General features: G+C 34.0%; 1 protein-coding gene across 2 annotated transcripts in view; it reads right to left on the minus strand.

Moving 5' to 3' along the window:
• LOC126872355 (uncharacterized) overlaps window positions 1-26467 on the minus strand; it is a 327311-nt gene that overhangs the window by 48476 nt on the left and 252368 nt on the right. For both annotated transcript variants that reach the window (XM_050632210.1, XM_050632211.1), the window contains one exon: window positions 2355-2497. In XM_050632210.1, the coding sequence (XP_050488167.1) occupies window positions 2355-2497 (143 nt within the window). The remainder of the gene's footprint in view (window positions 1-2354; window positions 2498-26467) is intronic.

Raw genomic sequence — 26467 nt, forward strand, 5'->3', positions numbered from 1 at the left:
AAAATTCCTCATTCTGCTGGCGATTTAAGGCTTGGAAAGATGGGTCGAACATCTTAAAAAGATCTAAAGATGAAAGAGAATAAGAATATTCGAAATAAAATAAAATAAAATATATTTTGTTCTACTGTATTTTATTAATCGCGTTGCTTAGTATTTTTCTCATGCATGTAACTTCTCTGATTATTTGGTAAAATGCATCTATTTTATCGTTTGAAAAAATATATGTTTGTTTATCACGATTTGTTACAATTACAAACAAAGTTAAAACAAGAATTCAGAGTCCTCTCAGAGACAAATAATTTATAAATTACAGATTAATTATCCGATTGTTTCTGAGATGGCAAAACAATAAAAAGACAATATTCTCTAGTTCATCCAAAAAAAATTTCTTCGCCTTCTCATTTCTCATCGGGATTCTTTAAATAAAAGTCAAAGTTTACTTTGAAGGAGATTCTAGAGAGATGCAAAGATATATCGATGGACCGATGAAGTTCCTGCCACTTAATTCAAGACACAGAACAGCACTCTCTCTGTGCCGTCGAAATGCAAAATTTGTAGCTTGCTTTCCACAGAAGCAGCCCGTAGAAACGTTCAGAAATTTCCCTCTTCCATTGGAATTTTCCACTCAACATCCAAACTTGAATCATTAAATTTTAATGCAACTTCCAGAAACGTTTTCCATTTTTCTCTTCTGTTCCTTCTTCCTTCTTCGGGTAACGTTTAACAATTTCTTTAAGAGTTAGATTCTAAGATACGTGGTAATCCAACTTCAAAAGGACATTCGTAAACGGCGTTGATGGTAACGACCGGACTACGAAACGGAAGAAGAACGGACTACGAAACAAAGAAGACGAACGCGCTAAGAAGACGTTCTGAGATAGCTTTTTATGTCGTTGAATTTTCATTTCATAGCGTACTATGAGCGTTACTTTCAATCCAGCTTATTTTACGAAATATTCGCTCCAGTTTGCTTCTTCCTTGTAAATTTTCAAGAGAAAAGGAAAATGACGGAGAATCTGCCCTCTGTTCTCCCTCCTGATGCTATCGACGAAGAACACGTTCGTTGCTTTCGCTCTGGTTAACTTCTATCTCGCACTTTCTAAAACCAGAAGTTGGTAACTGCGAAAGCTCGTATTACACGCATCCAGTTTGATGTGTGTAATCCTTTTTGCTTGCCCAGGAATAAGAGAAAAGTAGCTAAACAAGTATCGTTGCCACGCGAATGAATACTGTTAACTTATTCGTTGGTAGTGATTGCTATCTGGTGCAAATGGAAGAATATGAGAAAGTGGTGCGTTGGGAGAAAGAGTTGCCAGATGCGTGATAAGAACTTTTTCTGACCATAATTTTATTTCGTTCTTTGTATTCAGTTAACTTACACGTGTGCGTTTTATTTCAGTATTTCTTGAAGTAGAAACGAAATTGATTTAGTTTGTACGTTGGACGTGAGCTTTTTCGAGCTAAATTTTAGAATTTAAAACATAAAGATTTACACGAATATGAAGATATTTTGGAATATTGAAATTTAGAAGAATATGAAGATTTAGTGGAGATTACGTTACAGTGGCTACAAAGAGAAATTAAAATTTTTATTTATTCGAAGAATTGTATCGCGCAACTTCCGTAACAGCCGATTTCACGCCACACCAATTTTAGGCCGTGGTTTCCTTGAAGTTCCGTAAAGTTTCACTGTGAACAAAGCTTTGTAGTTCGCTGAAGTTAGCTAGTATTTTCATTTTTTAAAAATTGCAACCGCAAGTCTTTTAACTTTCATATCCTTCTTTCCTGAAGAATATCTATAAGATCGAAACTCTTTTATAGTGAATTTTTTATTCAATCATGTCCCGACTTGGAATAAATATGATCGTGTAAACGTTTTTTCCTAATTTTGCTATTCATCTTTCTACATTGCATAATATGTTATGTAAGTTTCAATCGGTTATACGATTCTTTTAAGGTTATTGCATTTATAAATTAGATCAAATAGAGAATGCCTTTGTCCTTCATTTTACAAAAGCGTTTCTTTCATTTGATCGAATGTGTGATCGTTTCATCAGTGGCGTAATATTTATATAGAACTCGATATTTTTAGATTAGATCGAGTAAAATGCTCCTGTCCTTGATTTTACAAAAATATTCGTTTTATTTGATTTTGTGTGTGATCTTTCACTTAGTCATATGATTCTTATGTAGGTTACAGTGTTTCGAGATTAAATTCTGTAAAATGTTTCTGTTCTTGATTCTACAAAAATATTTGCCTTGCTTGATCGTACATACGAATGGATGTGGAACTCAAGTTGATACAAAGGAATACTTTAAACGTAGTCTTGGAAGTTATAATTCAAGGCACGTACCTGCGGTATTCGGAAGAGTCGAAGAAGGTTTGCTACTTGGATGGATGTGACCGAGCTTGCTGCTCCAACGACTCCACTGATAACTTTTCGCACTGCAGTTTTATTGCAGTTGTACTCAGCGCCGTCTATATTGCTTATCGATCCTGGAACATAAATCACGACACGCTGAAATTAATTTTATAATTAAGCACGCTGGTTTATAACATTGTACATGTATTAAAACGTTATTGTACCTTTTTTATATCATTCGTTTCATGCATTTTTATTTACGGTTAATTTTTGTCACGATCGTTAGAAAAAGTCGCCGCGTCATTTATTACGACATAAATATAAAATAATAGAAATGAAGATTTTAACTCTTGGGATACATGTATGCATTCGCGTTTAAAGGATGAACAGTTCGAATGTTAGCTTTTAATATTCCCCGTAAAATTCAGTTTTCCATGCTTTAGTCGTCCTGTGCATTTTTAAAATTCGAAACGAGTACGTTATCAGGTTTCAGTTTCTTGCTGAATTTCAATCATTATATATTTAAAAGTAGCTTGATTAAATCTGTCGTATTACAGGAATGTTCGTCTTTCATCGTTTGATCGTTTTGTTCGACTGTCAGATACACTACGAAGAATTATACAATATTAGAATAGTACGATTGAAAGATAAAAAAGGGAAGTTTTTGAAAATGTATTTTGTTTTACTTTAACCGCCGCGATTTACATATTTTTCGATATAAAATCGCGAAGGAAATTTATATCGTTCGTAAGTTTATCGTAATGAGATTTTTAATGCAATACGAAGAAGAAAAATATATATTTGTTTGTTGACTTACAACATACAAATTAAATTAACAAAAATTGATAGAATGCGTAGTAGATGATTTCGATATCGGGGCTGGAGGGTTATTTAGTTTCCAGGCAGGATTTTCAATGTCAATGTTTACGTACGAAAATTATAAATAAATATCGGCACACCGTGACCCACATTTCTCCCCCGTAGTGCGTATAATGTGAGTAGTATGTAAATAGCCTAATAGTGCTGACTCAGTTTTTGCCGTAGACTAGGTCACGCGGTGCAAACTTGGGGTAGGTTAGAAAGTGAGAGCGAGTGAGAGATAGGAGCGTGTGATAAAGACAGAGATGGCGCTCGTTACAAGTTGCGCTTCTCTTTAAACGTCGATATTTCAAGAATCATTTTGAAGATCATTCTAAACAGTGATATTTCCCATTTCTACTATATAAACCTCATTAAAGAATTGGAAGCAATGTTTGAATTATGGTCGCATAAATTTCCACTAATTTTAATAGCTGCTGGTATTAGTTTCGAAAGTAATTGCGATAAATGAACACAATTTCCAACTAACGTCGTTTACATGGAATCTGTTTGATGCTATTATCTAACGCTGTACATAATAACGTTGTTATAGCTGGCTGCGTATTTTAAAAATTATCTAATTTTCAGAGAATACACGATGCTTTTAATTTTATCGGGTTTGTGAATCTCGTTCGCAATTTCTGTTGCATTGGAAATGGGGAGAGTGAATCAAATTTCACGTAATCCGAAACGTTTTAATTCTGTCTGAGAGCACGGTCGAAGCTTCAACGTGACGAGCTTATCCATTTTTTCGGAATTTCCCTTCTCTCTGGTCCACCGCGAACGAATCTAATTTTCAGTTGTGTGTATCTTTTCGAAAGTTGTTGGAAACAGGAACGTGGTTGCGGTTTAGGATCTCGTGACGGAATTTTAGATGACTTTCTTTTTATTTCTGATTTTGGAAGAGACCGAATTACAATTTTACGCTTCGTTTGTTCCTCACACGGCTTGTCGAACGTGTTCTTATATCCTACGTGCTTGTCTAACTTTTCTTGAAATACGAACGAATTTGATTTGACATTTCATTTTCTTTAACCGCTTGCTTTACGATACAAGTTCCAATAGCACATGCTATAAACTACAATAAGGTTGGTCACACGTCTAACTATTTCACAGTTTGGCTGAGCGTTCGAAATTGTGCATATCGCACATATTTTTTGATATGTAAATACAAATGTAAGATAGAACTAATCCTATTTTGTAAGATGTTCGACCGTAGAAATGCTTTGCATCGCTGTATGATTCGAATTAGGATCAGATCAAATTGGGGTCAAACATTGAACAACTTCAAATGAAATAAAATAATGATTCAAGACAGTATACGGGTGATTTAATTAATTTTCGATAGCAATGAATTAAATAAATTAAATTGCAATATATACATGATCGTTTACGTATTTAGTATCTAGTAATTTGCCATTTATCTTACGTAGTATACTATGTGCATATAAAACATTGTATAATAGATAGAAAAATGAATTTTCTGCATTATAAAATTCCTAGTTGCTATCGGCACCGTATTTCTTATTATAGCGTAAAACGTATTATTATTTGTAATTTATAATCGTTGAGTCGTGAATATTTTATGTCAGCCACGTTTTCTTTTTGTTCAACGATTATGGATCATTTTGCGCTCGAAGCAATTGCGAATTATTTCCAGTTTTGTACATTTCGGCACATTAAAAAGAAAATTTTGTCGATTTGTTTTATGGTACTTTAAATGTTACTCATTCTTCCGTTTCTTGCTTTCACTGTCTCTATGCGAACGAATTATTCCAACGCTTTGCGAAAATCGCTAGGAAAGTACGTTTTTCGATATCACTGCACCGTTAATTTTTTTCCCTTGAGTATTATATTGTATAGAGTTGTTAAAGAAGTAAATTTATTAACCAGACAATTTACGCATGTGGAACTTTATTACGATAGAGTTATTATTTTTGCAGGAAAACTTCGCAAAGTTTCAAATATTTCTCTTCCAATACCCTTAAAATTAATGTTTTGGAAGGTTATAAATTTCAGAAGATTCTGTTAAATTGCCTTAATTAATTCCTATACTTGTGATTACTGTCTTCCAAGTAACAAAGCATGCTGCAAGAAACTTCACTGCAAGTTAACTTACAAGTACTCGTAGCGAGACCATGAATCTTGGAAACGTAATATACTGTCTTCAATAATTACTGTTGTCTGCAGGTTCATGGCGATAATTTCTATATCGTGTAAATTTGTCTTGCACCATCTGTTAATAGAATAACACTATCAATTACAATGACTGAATGTTCTTAAATGGTTTCTAAGAACTTATTTGTTCTTCGCCGACATTTACGTGACAATAAAATAACGCGAGTTTAAAAACGTATATTTCTTCATTTCTTTTTCCATCTCTGTTTAGTAACACGAGCCTTCAGTATGCTTCACTAAAAACTTCAAAGTCGATGAATATTTAATCTTCTCTTTCTATTAACTAAGAGATTCTCAACAAGAGTGCTGCTAAGTGTCAATCGAATTAAATGCTACTTAAAGTACTTAAGTACTATTTCATTTCACAAAGGATGGTCTTGAAATATGAACGAATGTTGTTATCGATAAATGATCAATCAATCTGATATCTGTTAAAAATTTGTTGATGAATCACTTGTGATTCGTACGTCAAAGGCTAATGCAATTTTCTAACTAACTTTGAAGCGTTGTATAATTTTACACACTGGTTTCTTGGATGAATATTTTGGAAATTGAAGATGAAGAACGAAGAATTTTTAACAACAGTCATGGTGAAATAGAAATTCTGTATGAAGCTAAGTATGACATTATATAAACTTTTATCGGATTATTAATTTTACGAATTATTTGGAAAACAATAATTTTTAACGAATTATTCCCCCACTTTTATATTGCTCGTTGAAAATATCTCGATCTTTTCTTGTTAAAAGTTTGTGACTTTCATCAGATACTACATTCTTTTGTTTTCTTTTTTCGGAGTCAATAGAACACATCAAAGTGTTTTTGACTATTTTAATAAAGAATTGAATAAATCAAAATATTCTTCCTTATCATACATTAATATTTTTTTGTATTCATAGTCCATAGTAATTAAGCTTCAACATTCTGAATCTCTTTTTATATTTATTTCTCGGTTACAGTGAAACTTTGTTTATTCAAACATGCCGAGGGACAAAGTCTTTCGGATAATCGATGAATTTCGTAAATAATAGAGGCACTAGTCATACCCACCAATTGCTTTTATTTGTTACGATAATAGAAGCTGACATTGGGATAACTGAGGTTGAAGAACACTTTCCATTTAAACATTCAGTTGCGTATCGAACGTCGACCACGTCAGAATACGCGTTCGTATAACTGTAAGAATAATAAGCGCTCAGCTATGAGTTCACATAACTGACGTTAAACGATAACCTGTTCGTATAAGCGAGCTGTGTATGAATTGTACATTGGCCCTCATTCCGCGTCATGATGCACATCTTAATGTAATTAATTAAACATTTCGATCGTGTTATATAATATATATTAGATATTAAATATAATATATTAAATAGTTGCTTCAGTTTCATCTTTTCTGCTGATGAAATATTCGAATAGCGAAACATGTGAGCCACGAATCCCTGAAGAGTTTCTCATGCGAAATTAATTAATTAAACCCATCCAAAATTCATAGTGTCAGCTGGCAAGATAATATGACCGCTTTTATGTGTTATTCTATATCAATTCATAGTGATATTCGTCGGTCGATTGTTGTCGATCGCGTTTCAAATTAATATGGTAACGAGGACGATTTATGAACTGCGTTGCGAATTGTTTCGTTATTGTGTCGGTTATCTCGGATCGATTAATCAGTTTATGGTAATAGCGGGGACGTTTCGCAAAACGTCGACAAAGAAACATATTTGTGGCTAAATGGACAAAGTCTCATTCGTTTATTATGCGTCGAATAAATTATTACATTATCGCGCGTAGAATAAAGTGAACGAGGTTTCAATGTTATTTAGTTTCAAACAATATAAAATATAATAGTTTTCTTGAGCTATCAAACTTTTGAAGCTGTTTAAAGATATTTAATAGGGGACTTTTAAATAATTTATTAATTCGAGAAGAGGATTTTTAGTAAAACAACAAGTGTCTAATTTGATATCTTAAACGAGAATAGTGTGAAGTTTACCCTGAATACTAATATTTCTTTTAAAATTCATAATACTTTCGTTTATCCACCATGGGTCGTAAAATTCATAAAACTAATTTGGAATTTTCAGTGACGAGAAACTTTCCCATTGAAAAACTGTGTAATTTATTAAGACTGAATACTTGGATTTTTTTTAGTAATCTAATAGATATTACACGACATTCATATAAAATGTATATGTTTCTTTCAACTGATTACAATATCTATCGAGACTTTCAATGGAATAGAAATTTTTATAATAATAGAAAATGTGAAATGCTTCAGAAGACATTGCTTTTTAGAAAAAGTTAAAATTGAACGTCTGGCAAATACATGTTATTTTGATCATTACCTCTATTTCTGAGCAGCTTAACAGTTCTTCCTTTTTAAAATCATTCATATGTCTATTAAATAAAAGCTCGATTTTCCATGACTGGTCCTTCTACCTAGCACACTGTTTCGCGTAGTTTCGCATGCTACAGTAGCACCTGTTGAATCGTATCGGTTTATATGTATATTCGACCTAACTATCCGTACACTGGGAACAAATTGCGAGGATGGAAGGACATTACAGCTACCCCAGTTCGTAATTTACGACATTATGCTAAAGTTTCAATGATGGTGCCCCTGCCACATTTGCTTACGGCGCTGAATCGAACCGTGAGATTATATATATGTCCCAGCTGGACGGTTTATCCTAATAGAAAATTCACCACATTGTATTATACCGACGTTAACGTTTCGCGAAGTGTGAAATTTGACAAATTTTATCGTCGAAATTCACGCGAACCGGTTATTTCGTTAATTAATGATTCGCATTAGCTAATGGTAACTACGTTGGTAGGTCGGTTGAAAGATTTCGATCTATGGTTTGGTGTAGATGCTTACAAAAATTACAAAGTAATTACGTTTTAGATGTAATTCCTTTTAGATTACTTTTAGATTATTTTCGCTAATGTAAAGCCAGATTTATTTTGGGATTAGATTTAATTAAGCTTTAAATTAAAGTGCAATTAAGTAGGAGAATCAAGCATAAATGTGATATGATATAATGTAGAAGTTATAACACAGTAATGCATAATATAAAATGCAGTATAATTTTAACCTGTTTTGTACGAAATATTTTGATAATTATTAATAAGATGATCGTTACTATTAAAATAGGAAAATTTATAGGTGAAACAGAAAATATTTGACGAAATGTATCTTTGTTTATTACATGTACAATGTCACCAACTTTTTTATTTTAGTATTCAATTAAATATATCATCGTTTAATACAATTATAATTTAATAATATCACAAGTACGAATATACATTTAATGTATTTTATTTCGAATCTCTCTATAGTCGGTTAATTAATTAGGACCCATCGATCGTAAAAGAGCGACTTAAACGATAACAAGCCCGAAAAGGATTAAACTCGTGTTTAACATTTGTAACAACAAATTGTACTGTATTTCGTTCGATATACAAATGCGATTTCGCAAGCTGTTCTCATTCTTTACGCTTTATACTTCGTAAACCTCGGTAGCCTTGAGAATTTCATGATTCATAGCTTTGTATAATTGAAATTGTTCTCATTACCCTGGTTTAAATTGTGCATAATAATTTCAACGTTTTTCAGGCTAACATACTACCAAGATATTTTCAGACTTCCGATGAAACTAATTACTCAACGCGGATCTTTACACTCCCAGGTGTCTAATTACTTGGTGTGCAGATCTTCAGATCTTAGAGGATGTCGGTTACAACGTTAATAAAAAAGTCAGGACCGTTTCCCTTTAATTGTCTCCCTGATTATTTCAAACATTTCTCGGGGGGTTGGTAGCAATTACGGTAATAGTAATTTCGTTTAACATTCAACAGTAGAAATTTCTTTCCTTCTTTCTTTAATGTTCGCTTCGAAAATTGAGGATTGTGAAAATGTACATTTCCTTTATTTCAGCAGATCGTAGATTTTATGGTCGTACTGTAGATTGATTCACATAAAAGCTAAACCGATTAAATAACTCTATTGAAATTGAGAAATTTGTAGAAAATGCAGTTGGTTAATTGGACTTCTGAATGTCTCAATGTGAATGAACATTATCTGTAACAATTGTTATAGTATTGTACTTAGAATTCATTACAATTTCTGCAGAAATGGTCTTAAGTATGTCTGACTGTATATATTTCTATTTCACTTACTCGTATATTTTAATTTTCCTGAGAGTTTTATCTTCTATGTTTTAAAAACCCTTTGGCATGACAATCGTTCGTATTATTAAAGGTTCGAGAGGTAGTCTACGAGCTATTCAATATTAATTTATTCATATTCTGGTTAATAAATATATTAGGACCTACGATAGTTCTCTACATACATCCGGATAATTGGAAATTATCTGTATATACTTCTGTTGTATCTTGAGTTAAGATTTTTGTTTTAATTCTTAATTTCCATAGAACGCGCATTGTTTCCAAACTTTTGGCCAACATCGTAGTACACAGAATAACTTTTAAGAAATTCATGAAACGTAACACGTACATCACGTCCTCTCGTTTCTTGTTCTTTGCATTTTAGTTGGAACACCATGTGGTTATATCGTACATTACAAGTATGTTCTTAATTTGACATACCTTGGAAAGGAGTTAAGCCTGAGCAGAAGGTCTGCAAGTATAATAGCTTTCAATCATCCAGTCAGAAGTCGAAATTAATTAATTAATATCTACGAATTTCGATAGTATATCATTGTAAATTTCCTTCCCGTGTTTTTCTTTCTTTCCCTTTCTTTCCCTTTTCCTTCCCTATCTTCTGTATATAAAGATAATCTTTTTTAAAGTATAAAAGTATAAAAAAGTGTTTCATTTCTAATCCACGCTTATAATTCAAATAAGATATAAATGTTTTAAAGAAATTGTGAAACGAAAAGCAAATCCAAGTGTATCCCTTTCTACCTTTTCAGAAGATAAGTCTATAAATATTTAACTCGACACGATCGTCCTAAATGCATATATATTTTAGCAGCAGACAAAATTCCATGAATAAACGTCGTTCCTCTGATTTTACACGGAGAAAGAACGCGATCTTAAAGCCCGATAAAAGAATCCTGCTTTTACCTCCGGCTTGCTTTCATCAGGACTTGGGATCGATCTCCGACCAGTCCATTCAGTTAGCTGTTTCTTATCAAATTTCAGACCTATAATTTAGCCCTAGGGCGGTTCGTGGCCAAGAAATTAGCTGATTTCGCACGATCCTCCTAATTCTCTATCTTTGGGTTCTCTATCGTTTCGATTCCCCACTGATACACATATACACATACACATTTTATAAGGATCATGGCAATATTTGTGGAGGAAACTAGCTGTCGCTTCTCTACATAGACAGTGCAAATGTTTACGAAAGGCTTAACATGCGGGCGGTAAGAGGGTTTCCCGTTGGGCCATGAATCTTCGTTCGGTTTCACATTCATTTCCACGTCTGCTTGGCTTCTGCACCTCCTTTTTCTACCATTGGAATCTAACTGGTAAAGCTGAGCTGGCAGAAGAAGCAAGAATATTTCCCGGCAGACCGGTTCCTCTCGATGAAAGATCGTGTAATTCCTCTCGACTGCATCTTGTCTGATATATACAGGATGTTGGTAAAAAATTGAGTACTGAATACAGATTCGATTGTAGATATCAATATAACAAAAAAAAGTTCACGTATGATGATGTCATTCGAGCTTTAGTTTTGAAACTATGAACAAGTCTGTTTTATGCCAAAAATTTTGCAATTTACAAGTGTCTTTCAGAAGCTATATATTCATCAGCTCCATAAGTCGTAAAATGGAGAAAATGCGATGATTAGACCGGATATTTATGCAAATTCCCATTTTTATGAACATGATTAGAAAAATGGATTTTTGGTATAGAAAATTGTCTCTTCCATTGAATACCGCAGAAAGCACTACGTTTTAGATTTTATATTATGCGCATTCTGCGTATTTTTGCATCTTCAAATTTCCCATGAACGTACCAGAATCCACACACTAGTGATAAAGTTACAAACACTGTTTTTTAAATTTACTTTGAAATCGCCATTATTTGTGTCACATTCTTATGAACTGATAAAAGTAAGAAGCTATTTTGTTCCTTCAGCATCGAGCGATAATGTATCTATGTAATTTATTTATGTTATTTAACTAAGAAATAGATAAAAGGTAGAGTGGATCAGTTTGGCTTATGAGAGGCATAAATAGCCCCATATATTTTATGACACCCAGTATACATCTCTCCTTTCTTTCTTTTCCTATTCTGGTAGAGTTGTATATAATATGCACCTGCAGGCAGTAGCTGCCTGGTAGCTGGCCCCATTCATTTTTTTCATTGTGTAACGTTAGCACGTCTGTTCTCGGACTAAAGAACATCGGTGAAAAAGACTGTCGAGGCGAGATGCAGCGCCGAGGAAAACGTACTTCGAAGGAAACCTTTGTAAACCGATGCTTTCTGCTTCCCGTTTTAATTTCACCGAGCTGCCATTTTTCGAACGTGCCTGTGAAGGCTGACGTTTAGGATTTCGATGCTCCGAGAATCTCAAAGAGAAATCTGCGCCGAGACTCGAAAGATTTTGAAGTTCGTGACTGCAAACTTGGAGATTTCAAAGTTGCGGATGCTTCAGGTTACGCACTAGTTCAAAATTTTATAGCTGCAGCGCTAAGCTTGCGAGAATTTAAGACGTAAACTTTGCAAGATTCTAGTTTCAAATATAGAAATATAAGAAGTTCCAAGTACCAGCTAAGGTTAAGGGTAAATGGTTAAAGATATGCTTCGAATTGACTTGGAAGTAGTCTTCAAAGAATCTTTTCTGATATTCGAGTATACGTTCAATGCAGTTGCTAAGATTGGATATACGAAATCTTTGAGTCGGGATAAAATACCGGCAGAGTTATCGGAGCACAGTTGCCGGCGGCATTTCAGCAAGAAATTCTTAACTGCCTCATTAGTTTGTATGCTGGAACGAGCCACGCTGCATGATGATTTGTTTGAATGTTTTTCTTACGTAATTGCTACTGTTCACGACGGTTAAACATAGCATCTACTTTGACGTGGAGATTATTTCAACGAGCCTTTCAACAAATTTAATAATGTAAAGTGCATAAAATGTATATAAGGCTGATATAGGATATAATTGGTGATATAAGTGAGAAAGGATTACTTCTGTATGAAAAAATAAATTAGAAGTATGCAACAACATTTTTGCGAAGAATTGAAATTCAAAAGTTCAATCAATTGAATCGTTTATGGAAAAATAAATCAAGAATATGAAACAATATTATTTTGCATATATGCATACTATAATTACATAATGTTGTAATAACAATGCCTTGTTTTCGAGGAAATTTATTTTAAATATTTTCTTGTTAAATCCAGATACATGGCTGACTGTATCAACCAGGTAAATATTTGAAGTACATTTTCTGAAGAAAAAGGCTGAACTTCTCTTTTCATGCCGAGCTATTGTATATCTTGCTATCGGTTACAGGACATTCCGCCAATAAATATTTGACTTACAAAATACAAAATAACATAAACATAGTAGAATACTATATTTGTTTTCAATTACTTACGTCTGACCAGTAGCGATTCTTTCTACTTGGAAGCTTTTATAATATATATGTCGGAGATGAAAGAACACCGGAGTCTTTGGAATTTTGATTAATCCCGCAACATTGTAACCTAGAGTCTACTATAGCTGTAATTAAACAATTGTAGTTATTCAATCCGATTGTAATTGTTCGAGAGTTGTGATAATGAGCTTGGGCTCGAGGCGAAAGCCAGTCGCCGAACGTAGCCGCGGTCACGGGATGAACGCTTTGTCTAACAAAGGCATGGAATAATTCTATAGCTCTCCTTAAAAAGGAAATAGTTGTAACACTCGACAGTAAACATTCCAACGGTCTCTGTCCCGTAGCTCGCCACACGCAGACCCTATTCTTCGAGTAAGATGATTGCCAGATGTCGATGCGTCTCCGCAGTACATGTTCAGCTAGCTCGAGGGCCCGTTATAAATCTTAAGATTTAATCAACTAAAGTCCTTCAAACAGACAAACAGTCTTTGTCCCAACTACGGGAAAATAGGGGAGACCTATTTTTCAACGAGCGGCGTCTCCCACTAGCAACTTTCCCTCGAGAGCGGCTAGCATCTTTTTCTAACCACCGATATGGAGATTGACCAATTAGCAGCAACACCAATTTCCCTTACTTTCTGAACGAAGGCTTTTCTCGACGAATCCGATGATCTCGTGTCCTTAGACACACCCCATTATAGTTTTCCTCTGTGGCATCATCGGGACGGGAAAGGCATTCTCGCTCGCGATCTCATCGATGAAAGGAGTAACCCTTTACGACCAGTGAATATTACGCGTCCGACTTAGATTTTGTGAGTACGTTCATCTATCATCCTGTCGACCGCGGATTCGTTATTGAACCTAGGATCATTGTCATTAGTTTCTCGAGTACCTAACTACCACGGTTACTTGTCCGGTTCTATAATAATCGTATTTGCACTAGTCAATGTCTTCTCTATTTCATAACGACAACGTGTAACCCAAACGAAGACTTGTTTCACGCCCCTAACCCTAATTCTAATGTAAACCCGACATATACATACTTTACACGATATTATAGAATCAAGTCAACCAACACGGTAAGTAAAATATTATGTTCTACTTTCAATCAGTACGTTTGACCAGTGGCAGGTCTTTCTACTTGAAAGCTTATACGTGTAATTTAGATTCTAAAGTTTGAGAAAGATTTAGGTTAGATTTATAGGATTTCACATCATGAACAAGGTCGACTGAAATTCAAGTCAAAAAATTAAATCCACTCTTGAGACCCTTATCTACTTGACCCAATCAGACCTGTAGAGGAATATCTGTCAGCTTTGATTCAATAGGATTTACGTACTACAGAATCTCATTTCATAGGAACAGGATATGTTCCATTGCGAAGACAAATTCTTGACAAAAAAAGAAAAGAAGGAAAACAATTGATATTGCTGGAAAAATGTGTGCGAAGTTGCAATGTGTGCAATAAAAATGCCTGGCAAGAGATACTTATTTTCAGTAAGGTGCAATTTGCTTAAAAAATTATAAAATTAATAGAGAAGCATAATAGAATATTTTACGATACCGTGGAAATGATTTTTAGAAGATAACATGTAATAACAAAATCGTTTTTCGTAGTTAATTCGAATAGTTTTCCTACATTGTACAATTTTACACATATCCATTACGTGAGTTATCATAAATAGACTATGGATGCTAATGCAAATTTATATTAGCTGTGTAGCTAAAAAAGTGAAAAAAACGAACATTCACAATCTAATCTTATGACAATTATTTTAAATAGTTCGAGTTTTAAATTCTAATATCTCATAAATGGCGAATCTTTCTACTTGAAATCTTATAATTTATACTATAAAATTGGGTCGTATAAAGTATCTCCATATCTGAGATGATATCACTCGCATACCATAAACTTATGAACGTGTTAATTTTTACACTTTGGTAAAGTGCTTGTGTATTTCATAACCAATCGATCAAAGTCTCTAGATACGTACTAGCTTACGGTGCATATGTATACGCGCATGAGTCATGCAGGTGCATCAATGGAAATACTGTGGCTTTCTTATCCGAAGCACGCAAGATGGATCGACATGTATTCGATTAGGATGGCTATCCTCGAGCCAGCTCAATCTGGCGTGTCTTCCTTCAAGCGATAGAAGACGATACTTTATTTTCATGGATCTTCGAACACGATAATACGAGTTTCTCTGAGCTTTTGGAGGTGTCACGATACGATAGTCACGATCAAAGTTGCTGCTTTAGAGAAACGGAAGACCCAGAAACGTCCCAGAGGAATTAATAAACTTAAAAGTTAAAATGAAAGATCAGCTGTTGAATACCATGGTATATTCTTCGATTTGTGTCGAACTCACGGTAATCTCACGGTTACTCAATGCAATGTTGTTACGCGTTGATATTCGAGATTTTAATACGTTTGGTTGTTGCGAGATTTTTCACGGCAAAGATATAGGTATAGCAATTCCCTTTCAAGTATACGAATTCAGACTAACTGTAGTTATTTTTTTCTCACATGTACCATGAATTTGTGGTATTTGTTACGAATGGTGTAGCGAATTTGAGATATTTAGGGACTTCTGTAGCCTAAACTTCGAAAGACACTGAAATAAATAATACTGTTTAGGACTGGCATAGTGGTGTGTAGAGAGAAAGTCATGTCAGAAAAGATTTTCAAGGACCTGATGATGGAATAATCATGATAACAACACTCTTTTATATTGTTTTATAAAGCTAATATCTGGTCCCGATAGCAAATCGGAGTTTAAATAAAGCTTGAAATAAGAGGGCAAGTGACTAGCTAACAAGTGAAAATAACACAGATATATGCAGGTAGCAGCGTTTCGCGTGGCCGGTAAAAAGTAAAAAAGAACTGTAATGCGAGAACACAATTAGATATGGAATTAGTTATTAATTACTTTAATTAAGCTTAGTCGGTTACTTGTCTTAGATCAAATATGTGTTAGAACGTAACGGCAACAGGTAAGTAAGAGAAAATTAAAAAAGTAGGAAGGGTTAGAACAAAGAAGAGAAATAAAGCTGGAAGTAAATTATCGATCGAAGGTTGTGAAAGCGCGAGAGATGAATTTTCAACGAGGCCTTTCTGCTGTGACTTCTCGATTCTATTTGTACCTGTGTGGCTTTAATTTCCGACTCTGGCAGCCGAGTGGCTGATCGAAATTCCCTCTTCTCGTATGGGGGAATAAACGAGAGCGATTCTTAGCTTTCGAGCGAATTCGTGTCCCGTTCGTTCCAGTTCTGAATTTCGCATTCTAAAAAGTAGGATTGAGGGAGAGCATGGATCTGTGAAACGTCAGCCACAGTCATTGCTCACGCGATTGTTCTCCCGTAATTATTTTATCACCGTGAGATAATTATTTCGTCGTCGTCCCATTCGATTTTCGTAGATTCGCTCGAGAACTCGAGAAAATTAGAAAATCAATTTATAGAATCGAATTGAGGCGTTCGGAGAAAAAAATGGTATGAAAAATAATTCATTTAAGGAAATTGGATAGATTTAATAGAAGAACAAAATTAATGAAAACATTGAAAGAGTTAGAACACTTTCGAATTTTGTAACAAAGATTGAAGGGTTTGCAGCAATAGGATTTGATGGATGGAATTATTTGTCAAATGTGATCAATCTTCATCAATAATCTATTTCATCGCTCTAAAAAATCTTTTCTTGCAGTAGAAAGCTTATCGATTTCCTTGTCTGAGCGTATCAAACGAAAGACACAAAGGATATTGCATCCGACCAAGTTTTCTTAGAGAAACGGTCAAGACCTAATTATGGAGACTATGTAATTAACGTTTGAGACAGTTCTATCCTATTATACCTCGTAACGCGATATTTTAAAGAAGTTTCAGGTATATTAAGCCAGTAATATCGATGCAGAGAATTTATTTTTCATGAAATAGTTGGTTTATTTTCGGTGGAAAATAAAGCACGATGAAATAACGATATAAATGTTTCGATGAATCCTCGCAATAAAAGAATGAGGAATAAATTATATAACGATCAAGCTTCGAAGCTTTCAGCAGAAAGCTTTTTCATTTGTAGCTTGAGATATGAGATGGAATGTTGAGAATTTATTCTAATATTCCGAATAATTCTATATGCCACTCTATGTTCTCAATAATCGATAGTTTCGTATGAAAATTATTTCATATTTCTAAGAAGAAAGGCGAGTTTTAACATTTGCTTGCAACAATTTGCACTGAATTCTTCGTAATTGAATTAAATCCAATTACTGTTTAACGTGGTTAATTGGTAAAAAACGAATGAACGACAAATAAAAAAGTGGAACGGTGGGCAGAGAATTCCGTAGAGAAACTAGTAAATAATTCAGTAGCATCGCTCTTGCGGTGTAGCAACAGTCGCTAGTTCACTTTTCTTTATGCTTTAAGCAACTGTGAGACGATGACATATGCTACAAATCTCGAGAAACTTTAAATGTTTTTGCAGTGGAATTCTTCTGGCTAAAAGCTTCGATAGATAAACAATGAAAAATGGAAATGTCGTGAGCGTGCATTATTTGCTAGAAACTTTGTGTTATAATGGATAACGGGTTGTTTTTTGGATAATCTTTACGAAAAATAGTGATAAAAATAATATCGTAAAATAATAACCAACTAGATTGTTATTCTTACATAAATTGTTATTAGTTACTTACATTGCAACTACATACTGTTTGTTTAACATATATCCGAGGTTTCACGATCTATACTTTATAGCATACTAAAAAGTACATCTCAAAGGTACGTCTTTCGTTACACGCGTAAATGTTAAAAAATTAAAGTCGTATATGAAGGAAAATTCTCAGCTTTAAAAGGATATACGTTTATGAAGGTAGAAATATTTATTGGAAGGTAAAAGTTGATACAACGAGATCAAACGTTTCATATCTTATAACCTAGTAACTATCTGGAACATTAAATAATATATAAATATCTATGAGTATTATGAATCTTCGTTTCGAGTTTTCGTTTGGGACTCAAAAGGTATATTCAGTTCTGATAATTAGCTCCTGAATGAACAAGCAACCGCAGATAATTTATATATCTTTGGTTGACAGTGTCGAGGTAGATTCAAATTTAGTAGCCAATTACTAAGTATGTAATTAATTACTCCATGGTCGTAAATATTGACGCAGCTTGTGTTAACACGTTATTAATTCTCGTATATCACTTGATCAAACTCGTTGAAAGCTGTTGTTGCCACTTCGACAAATAATTTTCCGAATAATTCAAATCCAATCGGTATACATGTTAATTACTTGTAAAAAAATAATATTGCTTCAGGTTTACAATTTGATCCCATAACATATGGTCAGATACAGTAATATATCACTCTTGCCAGTAAAATGATCGTGTTATATATTTGTATTAGTAAAATTTCCTTCAGAGCGTAGGTGTATCAAGATTTTTTTTTTAGTCCCTTTAAACTTCTTTATGTTCTATAAATATTTGCATCGTGCTTGGACCATTCATTATATTAACAGACTGAAGTCGCTAACTCACTGACTCCTTAAATTTGCTTTTTTTGGAATTATGCTATTTAATTAGTTTAGAATTCTCTTCAGAAATTTGGAATTCAGATTGCTTATAATTGACTCTGATTTCTCGCTGACTTCATGCAATTTTCCATATATTGTAACTGTATACAGTTCAAATTAAAACGTGAATAAATATCATAATAATATTTTATTACTTAATTACGATGTTAGGTATTTCGATCTATTCGTTAGTGGGTCGTTCTTAATTAATCAACTTATATTAGGTTGTCCCAAAAGTTCCTTTCGTTTTATAAGGAAGTAGTAGATGCACAACATTTTTTGTTTTATGTTATTTTATTGAATCATGTTTGATCCATTTTATTCTATTACTACAAAATGGATCATACATCCATAAAATAATATAGAATAAAAAATGTTATGCATCTATTATTTCACTTATGTAACGAAAGAAACTTCTAGGATAACCTAATACTTCCATATAAGGAGAACATTAATAGCTTTTAGATTCTCTTGGAAATTGTACCATTATCGATAGTTCAATCCAAATTCTTCCTGTAAAATCAAATTTTTTTCGAGAAAATTTCGCAGGCACAAATATGGATTCAAACAAAATGTTATAGAATAACAAGGAGCTTGAATTTTGTTTAATTTCGGCTCTCATAAATTTTCAGATTGCTTTTTCAGACAGTCTTATTTTCTGTCTGTACGCATGTTCGTCGCATGGAACTGTCAGATTCCATAGAGGACCGCACTACATTTATGGAAATCGAAAGCGTTTCCATCTCGCCTCGTCTCATCGTGGTACGTGCACAATGTAATTTGAAGTTAGGAGGCTCTCGTAGCTATCCCTCTTATATTATGTAGCCGTGTTATATATTTCAATGTCTTCTTCACTTTCGCGGCTCTTCCCGAGGGATGAGATTTCCAAGTAGTTATCACATAAGGCGGGTGAAAAGTAGATTATGTTAATTTCGCGCTGCTGGCTAACTCGATTACTTCTAGCTACGCCTACTAACCGCTTTGAGCTTGGGATATTGCTATTATCCATGATACGATCGCTCGCTTTGATGGGGGTGAATCTTCAGTCAAGATATAAGTCCAAGCAAGAATAAGTCTGCAAATGGGAAGTTTATGGAAATTTTTAATACAAATTTCCAATCGTAAAAATACTGCGAACTCTGTTAAATGCCTTGTTTCAGTCCAGTTGAGCTTCTATAGTGATTAACATATGAAAAACGTGTTTGTTTAGAAAAATGTAAGTAAATGAAATTCTAATCGTGGATTACTTTCTTTGAAACTTTTATTTCTATTTAATAATTCGAAGTTTGAACTTGAAATTTAAGAAAGTTAATGTAGTCTGCCGTCCAATAATTTTCCTCAAACACTGGAAATTCCACATTTTGAGAAATTACAGAAGAGATCATGCTATAACTTAACTTTTTGTTAATTTGTCAGTTTCATTACCTGTATGTGCATGATTTACATTCAGCTCTCAAGAAACAAATTACTTCATTCTACAAGTTCATTTATCCCAACAAGATGATACAAATAATAGTAAATTGCAACATAAATTTAGAAAATTGTGTTTGCAAAATCGCCGCTTTTTTCAGCTTCTCAATTTACAGAATTGATCAATGACTTATGAACTACTCGTATGCTGAAACATTTGTCTGATATTTTAAAATTTTAAATATATTATACGGAAATATGCCGTAGTTCAGCCTTATTCTTAAATTTCTGTTCAATGAAAATTGAATTTTCAATGGCTAAATAAGCTTATTCTGTGTAATTAAACTTTCCTGTCACAGTATTTTTAGGCGATCGTAAAGAGAATCTGAACGTCCGTTAAAATCCGCAAAATAGATTCCACTTCCATCAAACTTTCCATAGAAATCAAGGATTGTTAGTTTTCAATAGTCCACCGAGAATTCTCCGGGAGTTCTCCACAATTTTCCTCATCGCGTCACATATTCCGTTCGCTTATTCACGCGACGATCTTTCCTCATTTTTTTTACCGCGCAATTTTTCTCACGGTTAGAAAAATTCACCAGTGAGGAGCGAGCTTTCACGTTCTAAAGAGGGACAAGTCGCGTTAGCGTAAACCCTCAAGTACTTCTTCGACTTTTCTGCCATTGAAAACACTCCATACACGGTGCTTTTTCTCCCCCCATTAAATGAGTTTCACGCGAAGAACCGGGAGAGTTCAGACTTTTCACACGTCGCATTACGATGAATACATTCCCGATTTTAAGTCGAACGCCAAGATAAATGCGGTCACATTCTTGCGGAACCAACTTTTCACTCTGGCTACAACGATTTACACGAGGCCTCGTTAAAGGTTCCCTCGAATTGATGCAACGTGGCGCCAGTAATTAATTATACGCTCAGAGACTTGTTCTACATAGATACCCGTGTAGGAATGTCTCACTCGGTTTCCCGTTTCTCGTTGGTCATTAAGTGTTATTGCTTCCTTCAACGAGCAAGGGAATCAGACCTTAGGGGATGAGAAATGTGCGGTTAATAGTGGCAGCGGTGAACGTTCCGTTTTCTTAATGCATTGTTGGACTGATTGTGAGAGAACGCATGCTTTCGGTAACAGGAAATGGTGAGAATTTACAAATGGTGGAATATTTACTTACGAAAGTATGTGTGTGGACACTTCTAGATGAGTTTTATGAATACGTTATCAGTGTTATACGAAACATATTGAAATTGCATTGGGACGATAACACGAACCAGGAGAATATCATGATTACGTTGATAAAGTTTAAAATAACTTTAAAAATGCCTATAGAAGCTATGAAATAGTTGGTACAGGTACATATTTCGTAAAAATCATAAAATCACTTAAACAACGAACTGTTCATCGTATTAAGGATTTCGATATTCAGTGGAACCACCTTTAACACTTATTATATGTTTCGGATGACTATTCATATTGTAGAATTCAGTTTTTACCAAATATATCTTCAATAGATGTCTTGTAATTTCAATATCTATTGACAGGTTGGTTTCAAATTTTACCAATAAAATCAAAACGGTGTTATGACAGTGCTGACAGAGTTTCAAAATGTTGTATATAACACATAGCGTATGAATATACAATTTTTCTATGATAAGTGTTGAAGTATTTTCGTGTAAGTAAAATTTCGTTTTAGAATAACAAACATTTTTGACCGAATTTTATATTTTCATGATTGGTACTAACATTTGTTGGATATTCTGAGAAATGTTGGTACTAATATTTGTTGGGTCAAAAATTCTGAGAAATGTTCGTTTGCGGTTATTTCAACGTAGTTCGTTGCCTAACGCAAAGTTCGTTCGAAACGTTTGTCATTCGAAGCGCGATCGTAATTATGGCCGCCGTTGCTGGAAGCCACGGCTTAATTCAGCCTCGTGTGCGATGTGCTGAAGTGTGGCAGTTTTTGCGAGTGATAATATCGCGGTCGAAATTGTGCTGTGGAACAGAGAAGTTGCGAAAATTGCTGGGAGTACGAGTATTTCTACATGTTGTGTCTCTCGTTTAATCGGTCTAGAACGTGTTCGAGTGACCCAATGAAACAAGAAGCGCCTTTAAAAAAAAGCAGAGGAAATGTAAAATGCAGGAATGCAGAATGCGTTCGTTTAAGCGATTTAAATGGTTTCGAGGTTTACCGTTCGTGACTAAGAGAGAATAAAATGTCAAGAGCAGAATATTTCGCTGATGCAGTTAAAGGACAGCCCTTGGCAAAGACCTTTTGTTTTTCGAAGGGTAATCGATCGATATTGGTCGAATTTCTCTCGAAACAATCTACAGTTTCATCTTAGCAATTTTTTAGAATTGATGAAAAAAATAGTCACTTTGAATCTTCAATTAATATCGTGATATCGATAGAATTCCCCTTAAAACGATTCAATCTTTCACTTTAATAGTTTTATGAGATTTAAGAGAAGAATATTGTCAACTAACGAAGTGTGAAAACACAGAAAATTTGATAATATGAATTGATGGAAAAAAGATTGTAAATCAAATTGTACGTGTACGCAATACTTTAATCTATCAAAGGTTTGTAATTGTAATTAATAAAGATAAAAGACGGAGATTTGGCAATACGAAAGTCACATAAGTGCAAACTCCAAATTCCGTGTTCTAATAGCAAATATACAGGTAATTTTTAATCCGGATCTTCGTGAGATTCTCACGTTCCTGCTCGAAATTCAATTCACGTAGGAGTTCTTAATGCTCCCAGCGAAATTAAGAACGCTGTATTTGCCCAAACTATTTATCCCTGACAACTAGAACATCGTTCAGCGTATATTCACATGACCGAAAAATTTTAATCCTTTCAGTTAGGAAGTTACCACAATAAGCAAAAAATAGATACAACGTTCTTTGTGTATCCAGCGACGTGTTCTATTCTCATGATACGTTTCGTTAACTACTCAGTCCGTTTACAGTCGACGATCGAGAACAATAAATCTTATGCATCACTGTCATTCACCTTAATTCGCAACTCAGCAATCGCGAATTGCTCGGTGAACAAGTACGGTATAAGCTGACGATACGGCCTCATATACAGGACCAATGATATAACAGGCTCTTGTTCTGGTTGTTACATGCGCCATTGTTGTGTGGCTCAATGCATGAACGCATACAGGAAATTCCTATGAAACAATCGTCGATATACCCCAGATGTAAATGAATTTAACACGTAACGCAATAGTTAATTATGATCGGCTCAATTTGCAATTTGGGTAGTCCCTTTGATAGATTTGAGTAGATTTGCTATTCGAAAATTTTGGGTGAATGCATCGCGGTTATTGAAATACAGAGATTACGGAAAGATATCAGTTTGGAGAACAATCAGAAATTGAATTCCTCGATTATGGTGGAAGATCATTTTTTAATACGTGTAAAGGTAAAATGTGTAAAGGACGGAATATTTTAAAATGAAAGGTGAAAGAAGTTTATGATTACGTTTTATGACGAAGTTAAGGCGCAAGTGTAAAAGGAACTATCGATTCAAGGAAATAGTTTTGTCAGAGATTGATCAATTAGGTGGAACGAACGATAGGGAACGGTAAATGTTGCTTTTTGTAACTTACTCAATTTCTTCTTACTAGTAGATTAGACTTTTTCGTATTCGAACTTTCAATCAGCTTCGATCATTTCTCCCTAAAGATAGTTTTTCATCTTTTGCAAAGTAAGTAATCGATTTAGTTCTATGTTCATTTTCATATTTATAGCATCGAAAATAACTTTTCCAATCTTCTTGACGTACATCCCTAACCCCGTATATGAGTACGACACAATCTGTAACGTAGAATCCTATGTTAGTGTTTGTTTGTTGTCGTAAGACAGATGAAGTCCGAAGCACCGCAAGTATAGATTTTACTCCGGTCCTTTCCCACTACACATCTACGATTCCATTACGACACTTTATTCGACACACGGTTAATAGAGGAACAGCTTCTATTCTACTATCATTCTGATCTGAATTTACTAATAACATTGGTAGCTATAGTGTAAATTGAGACACGTAAAAGTTGAATTAAGTCTATTAAATTGAATCATTCAGTTTCTGAAAAGTTAAGTTCTAATCATATAGCCATAGCTATAGTATTAAAGTTGAGAAATTACGAAGAAAATGAAGGTGGTTAACTACTTAGCAGTTTAATTAATGTAAATGATTATCACTTGAAGTAGCAATGATAATAATATGTCTAGAAAAGATTATAAAGTAGTACAATTCTGACCAATGTCAAGTCAAGTCAAAGTCAATGTCTGACCATATACGTTTCTATGCTCCTTATATACACATATTTGACTTCTCCCAAAAGTTGTATTTTGTATAGTTTAAAAATTCTTTGACACGACGATTGTTCATCCTATTTCAGATTAAGTACATTTATTATTACCGATTAAACGTTAATTCGCTAACATCTTAGTTAATAATTGTATTAATACCGGGAATCCGTTCTATGTCTAAATCTTCTTTTAATTTTATTATTGAAATTAATGCTATACACTAGTTTCCTTTATTTGGATAGAATTTTCACGAAAAAATTGTTAAGTTAACGCTACTCTAAGCTGATCTTTTTACAAATTTCGTCTTATTAAGAATTTGCAATGATTCCAAATTTTTGCGTATAAATTAAAAATGCTTTTAAATACTGAAATTAAATCTTAAATCAATATTAAAATTCTTGATTTTGTTACTGAAATTTTCTATCATCGTTCATCAATCTGATGCCATAAGCCTTCATCCAAGTCTAACGTATACACGCTATAACCTTACATCCATCATCAAGAATATAAAAATCGAGTTCGAATGATTTACCAATATCCGCCTCGGATTTAAAGTGCTTTTACGGAGATTTAGTAGCTTTAATGTCGCCAATCATTAATCTCTGATAAGCCACGCAGACGAATTGGTAGACGTCGAGGATACGAATGTAATTAATCCATTACGTGTATATGCCTAACGCATCAGATTTAATAACTAATTGGAACACATGTGAATTACAGATGTACGTTTCCCTGTACGTATGTTGGCACAGACGCTATGTGTGCTTTTCTGTGAGAACACAGTAATTCATAGATATTAGAGGTTTGCCCTTCATTAAGACATTGTGCAAATAAAACTTACGTACTTTAACTTTGGTTTGAGCGAAGTGTAACCAGGTATATGTATAAATTCACTTTTGTCCACAAATCACTTGGACACTTATTAATATAACGATAAAAGATATAATGACATAGAGTGGAACATAATTTCAGATACAAATATATGAATATAAAGTATACAGGCAAATACAATTGTAATTTGAATAAAAAATGTAATTATGAAAATAAGCCGCAGACTCTAGCTACATACAACTATATAGAAAAACTGTCCTATTGGTGCGAAAGAATTCGTTTCAAAACGAATAAAACCTACTGTGGATGGGAAAGTTCAGCTTAACTGAAATAACAACGAATTAGCTAGTGAAAATGGATGGAAGTTGGAAGTGCTTCGTCAGAAAATTAGCCGATCACTAAAGCTGAAAAACGAATTCAATGCATATGGTGGGCTAATGAAATACACGAGCACGTTGTCATAACAATAATAATATTTGTCAAAACTGAAAAATGTTATTTGTGTTATTTAATTTGAGAAATATTTAGGTTAAGTTAAAGTCTGATAGAAAAAATGGTTGTATATTTCCAAAGATTAAAATACATTAATATCTGTAACGTTATAATCCTTGGGGAAATTCACGAAAGATTCATCTGGATAAATAAATAATATGCGTCAGTGTCCCAATTCTATTTTATAACACGAAGGCAATTCTGTTACGTGTTCTCTGACTTGTGCATGAGTACGTATACGTGCACTTCCTAAAGTACATCACCTAGCGGAAAATTGACAATATCAAATGTATGTATATCTGTACACAGTAAATAACGTTTTATCCTCAATGAAATTACATGAACCATAGTTTGCGCAGTTCCTGATTGCGTTCCTCTTTGGTTTACATTCCTAGTGAATTTCGCGAGGCTTGATTTTGCTGTTTACTTTTTAGGATAAGGTTGGTTTTCGTTTCGTTAGATATTCCAGCAGCGTGCCCCAGTTGTAAATTGTTTTCTGAAAACCTTTCTGGGCCTTCTACCTTTCCTCGTGCTCAAACTTTTAATTGCCAGGAGGAAATTGAAATTTTACGCGAAATGCTGCTTTTTAATTGGACTAAATATTCGTTTACTATTCTTTTCGTTTGCTAGTTTCTGGTTTTTCGTTCCCGCCTCTTCGAGTATACGCCTACACGCGATAACCAGTCGCGTCAACTGCATGTTGGTCGATTTTTTCACACCAACTCTCGAAGAAAAATTAGTTGTGTATTTATTCTCACCTTTTTCCGCTTAGCAGTAGGTCGACATTTATTGCAGATTGTTTTCACCGAAATAATTAAATCTCAAGTTTTCTACGAGTTTCGA

This window comes from Bombus huntii, chromosome 13, assembly GCF_024542735.1.
Source record: "Bombus huntii isolate Logan2020A chromosome 13, iyBomHunt1.1, whole genome shotgun sequence".
Taxonomy (NCBI): domain Eukaryota; kingdom Metazoa; phylum Arthropoda; class Insecta; order Hymenoptera; family Apidae; genus Bombus; species Bombus huntii.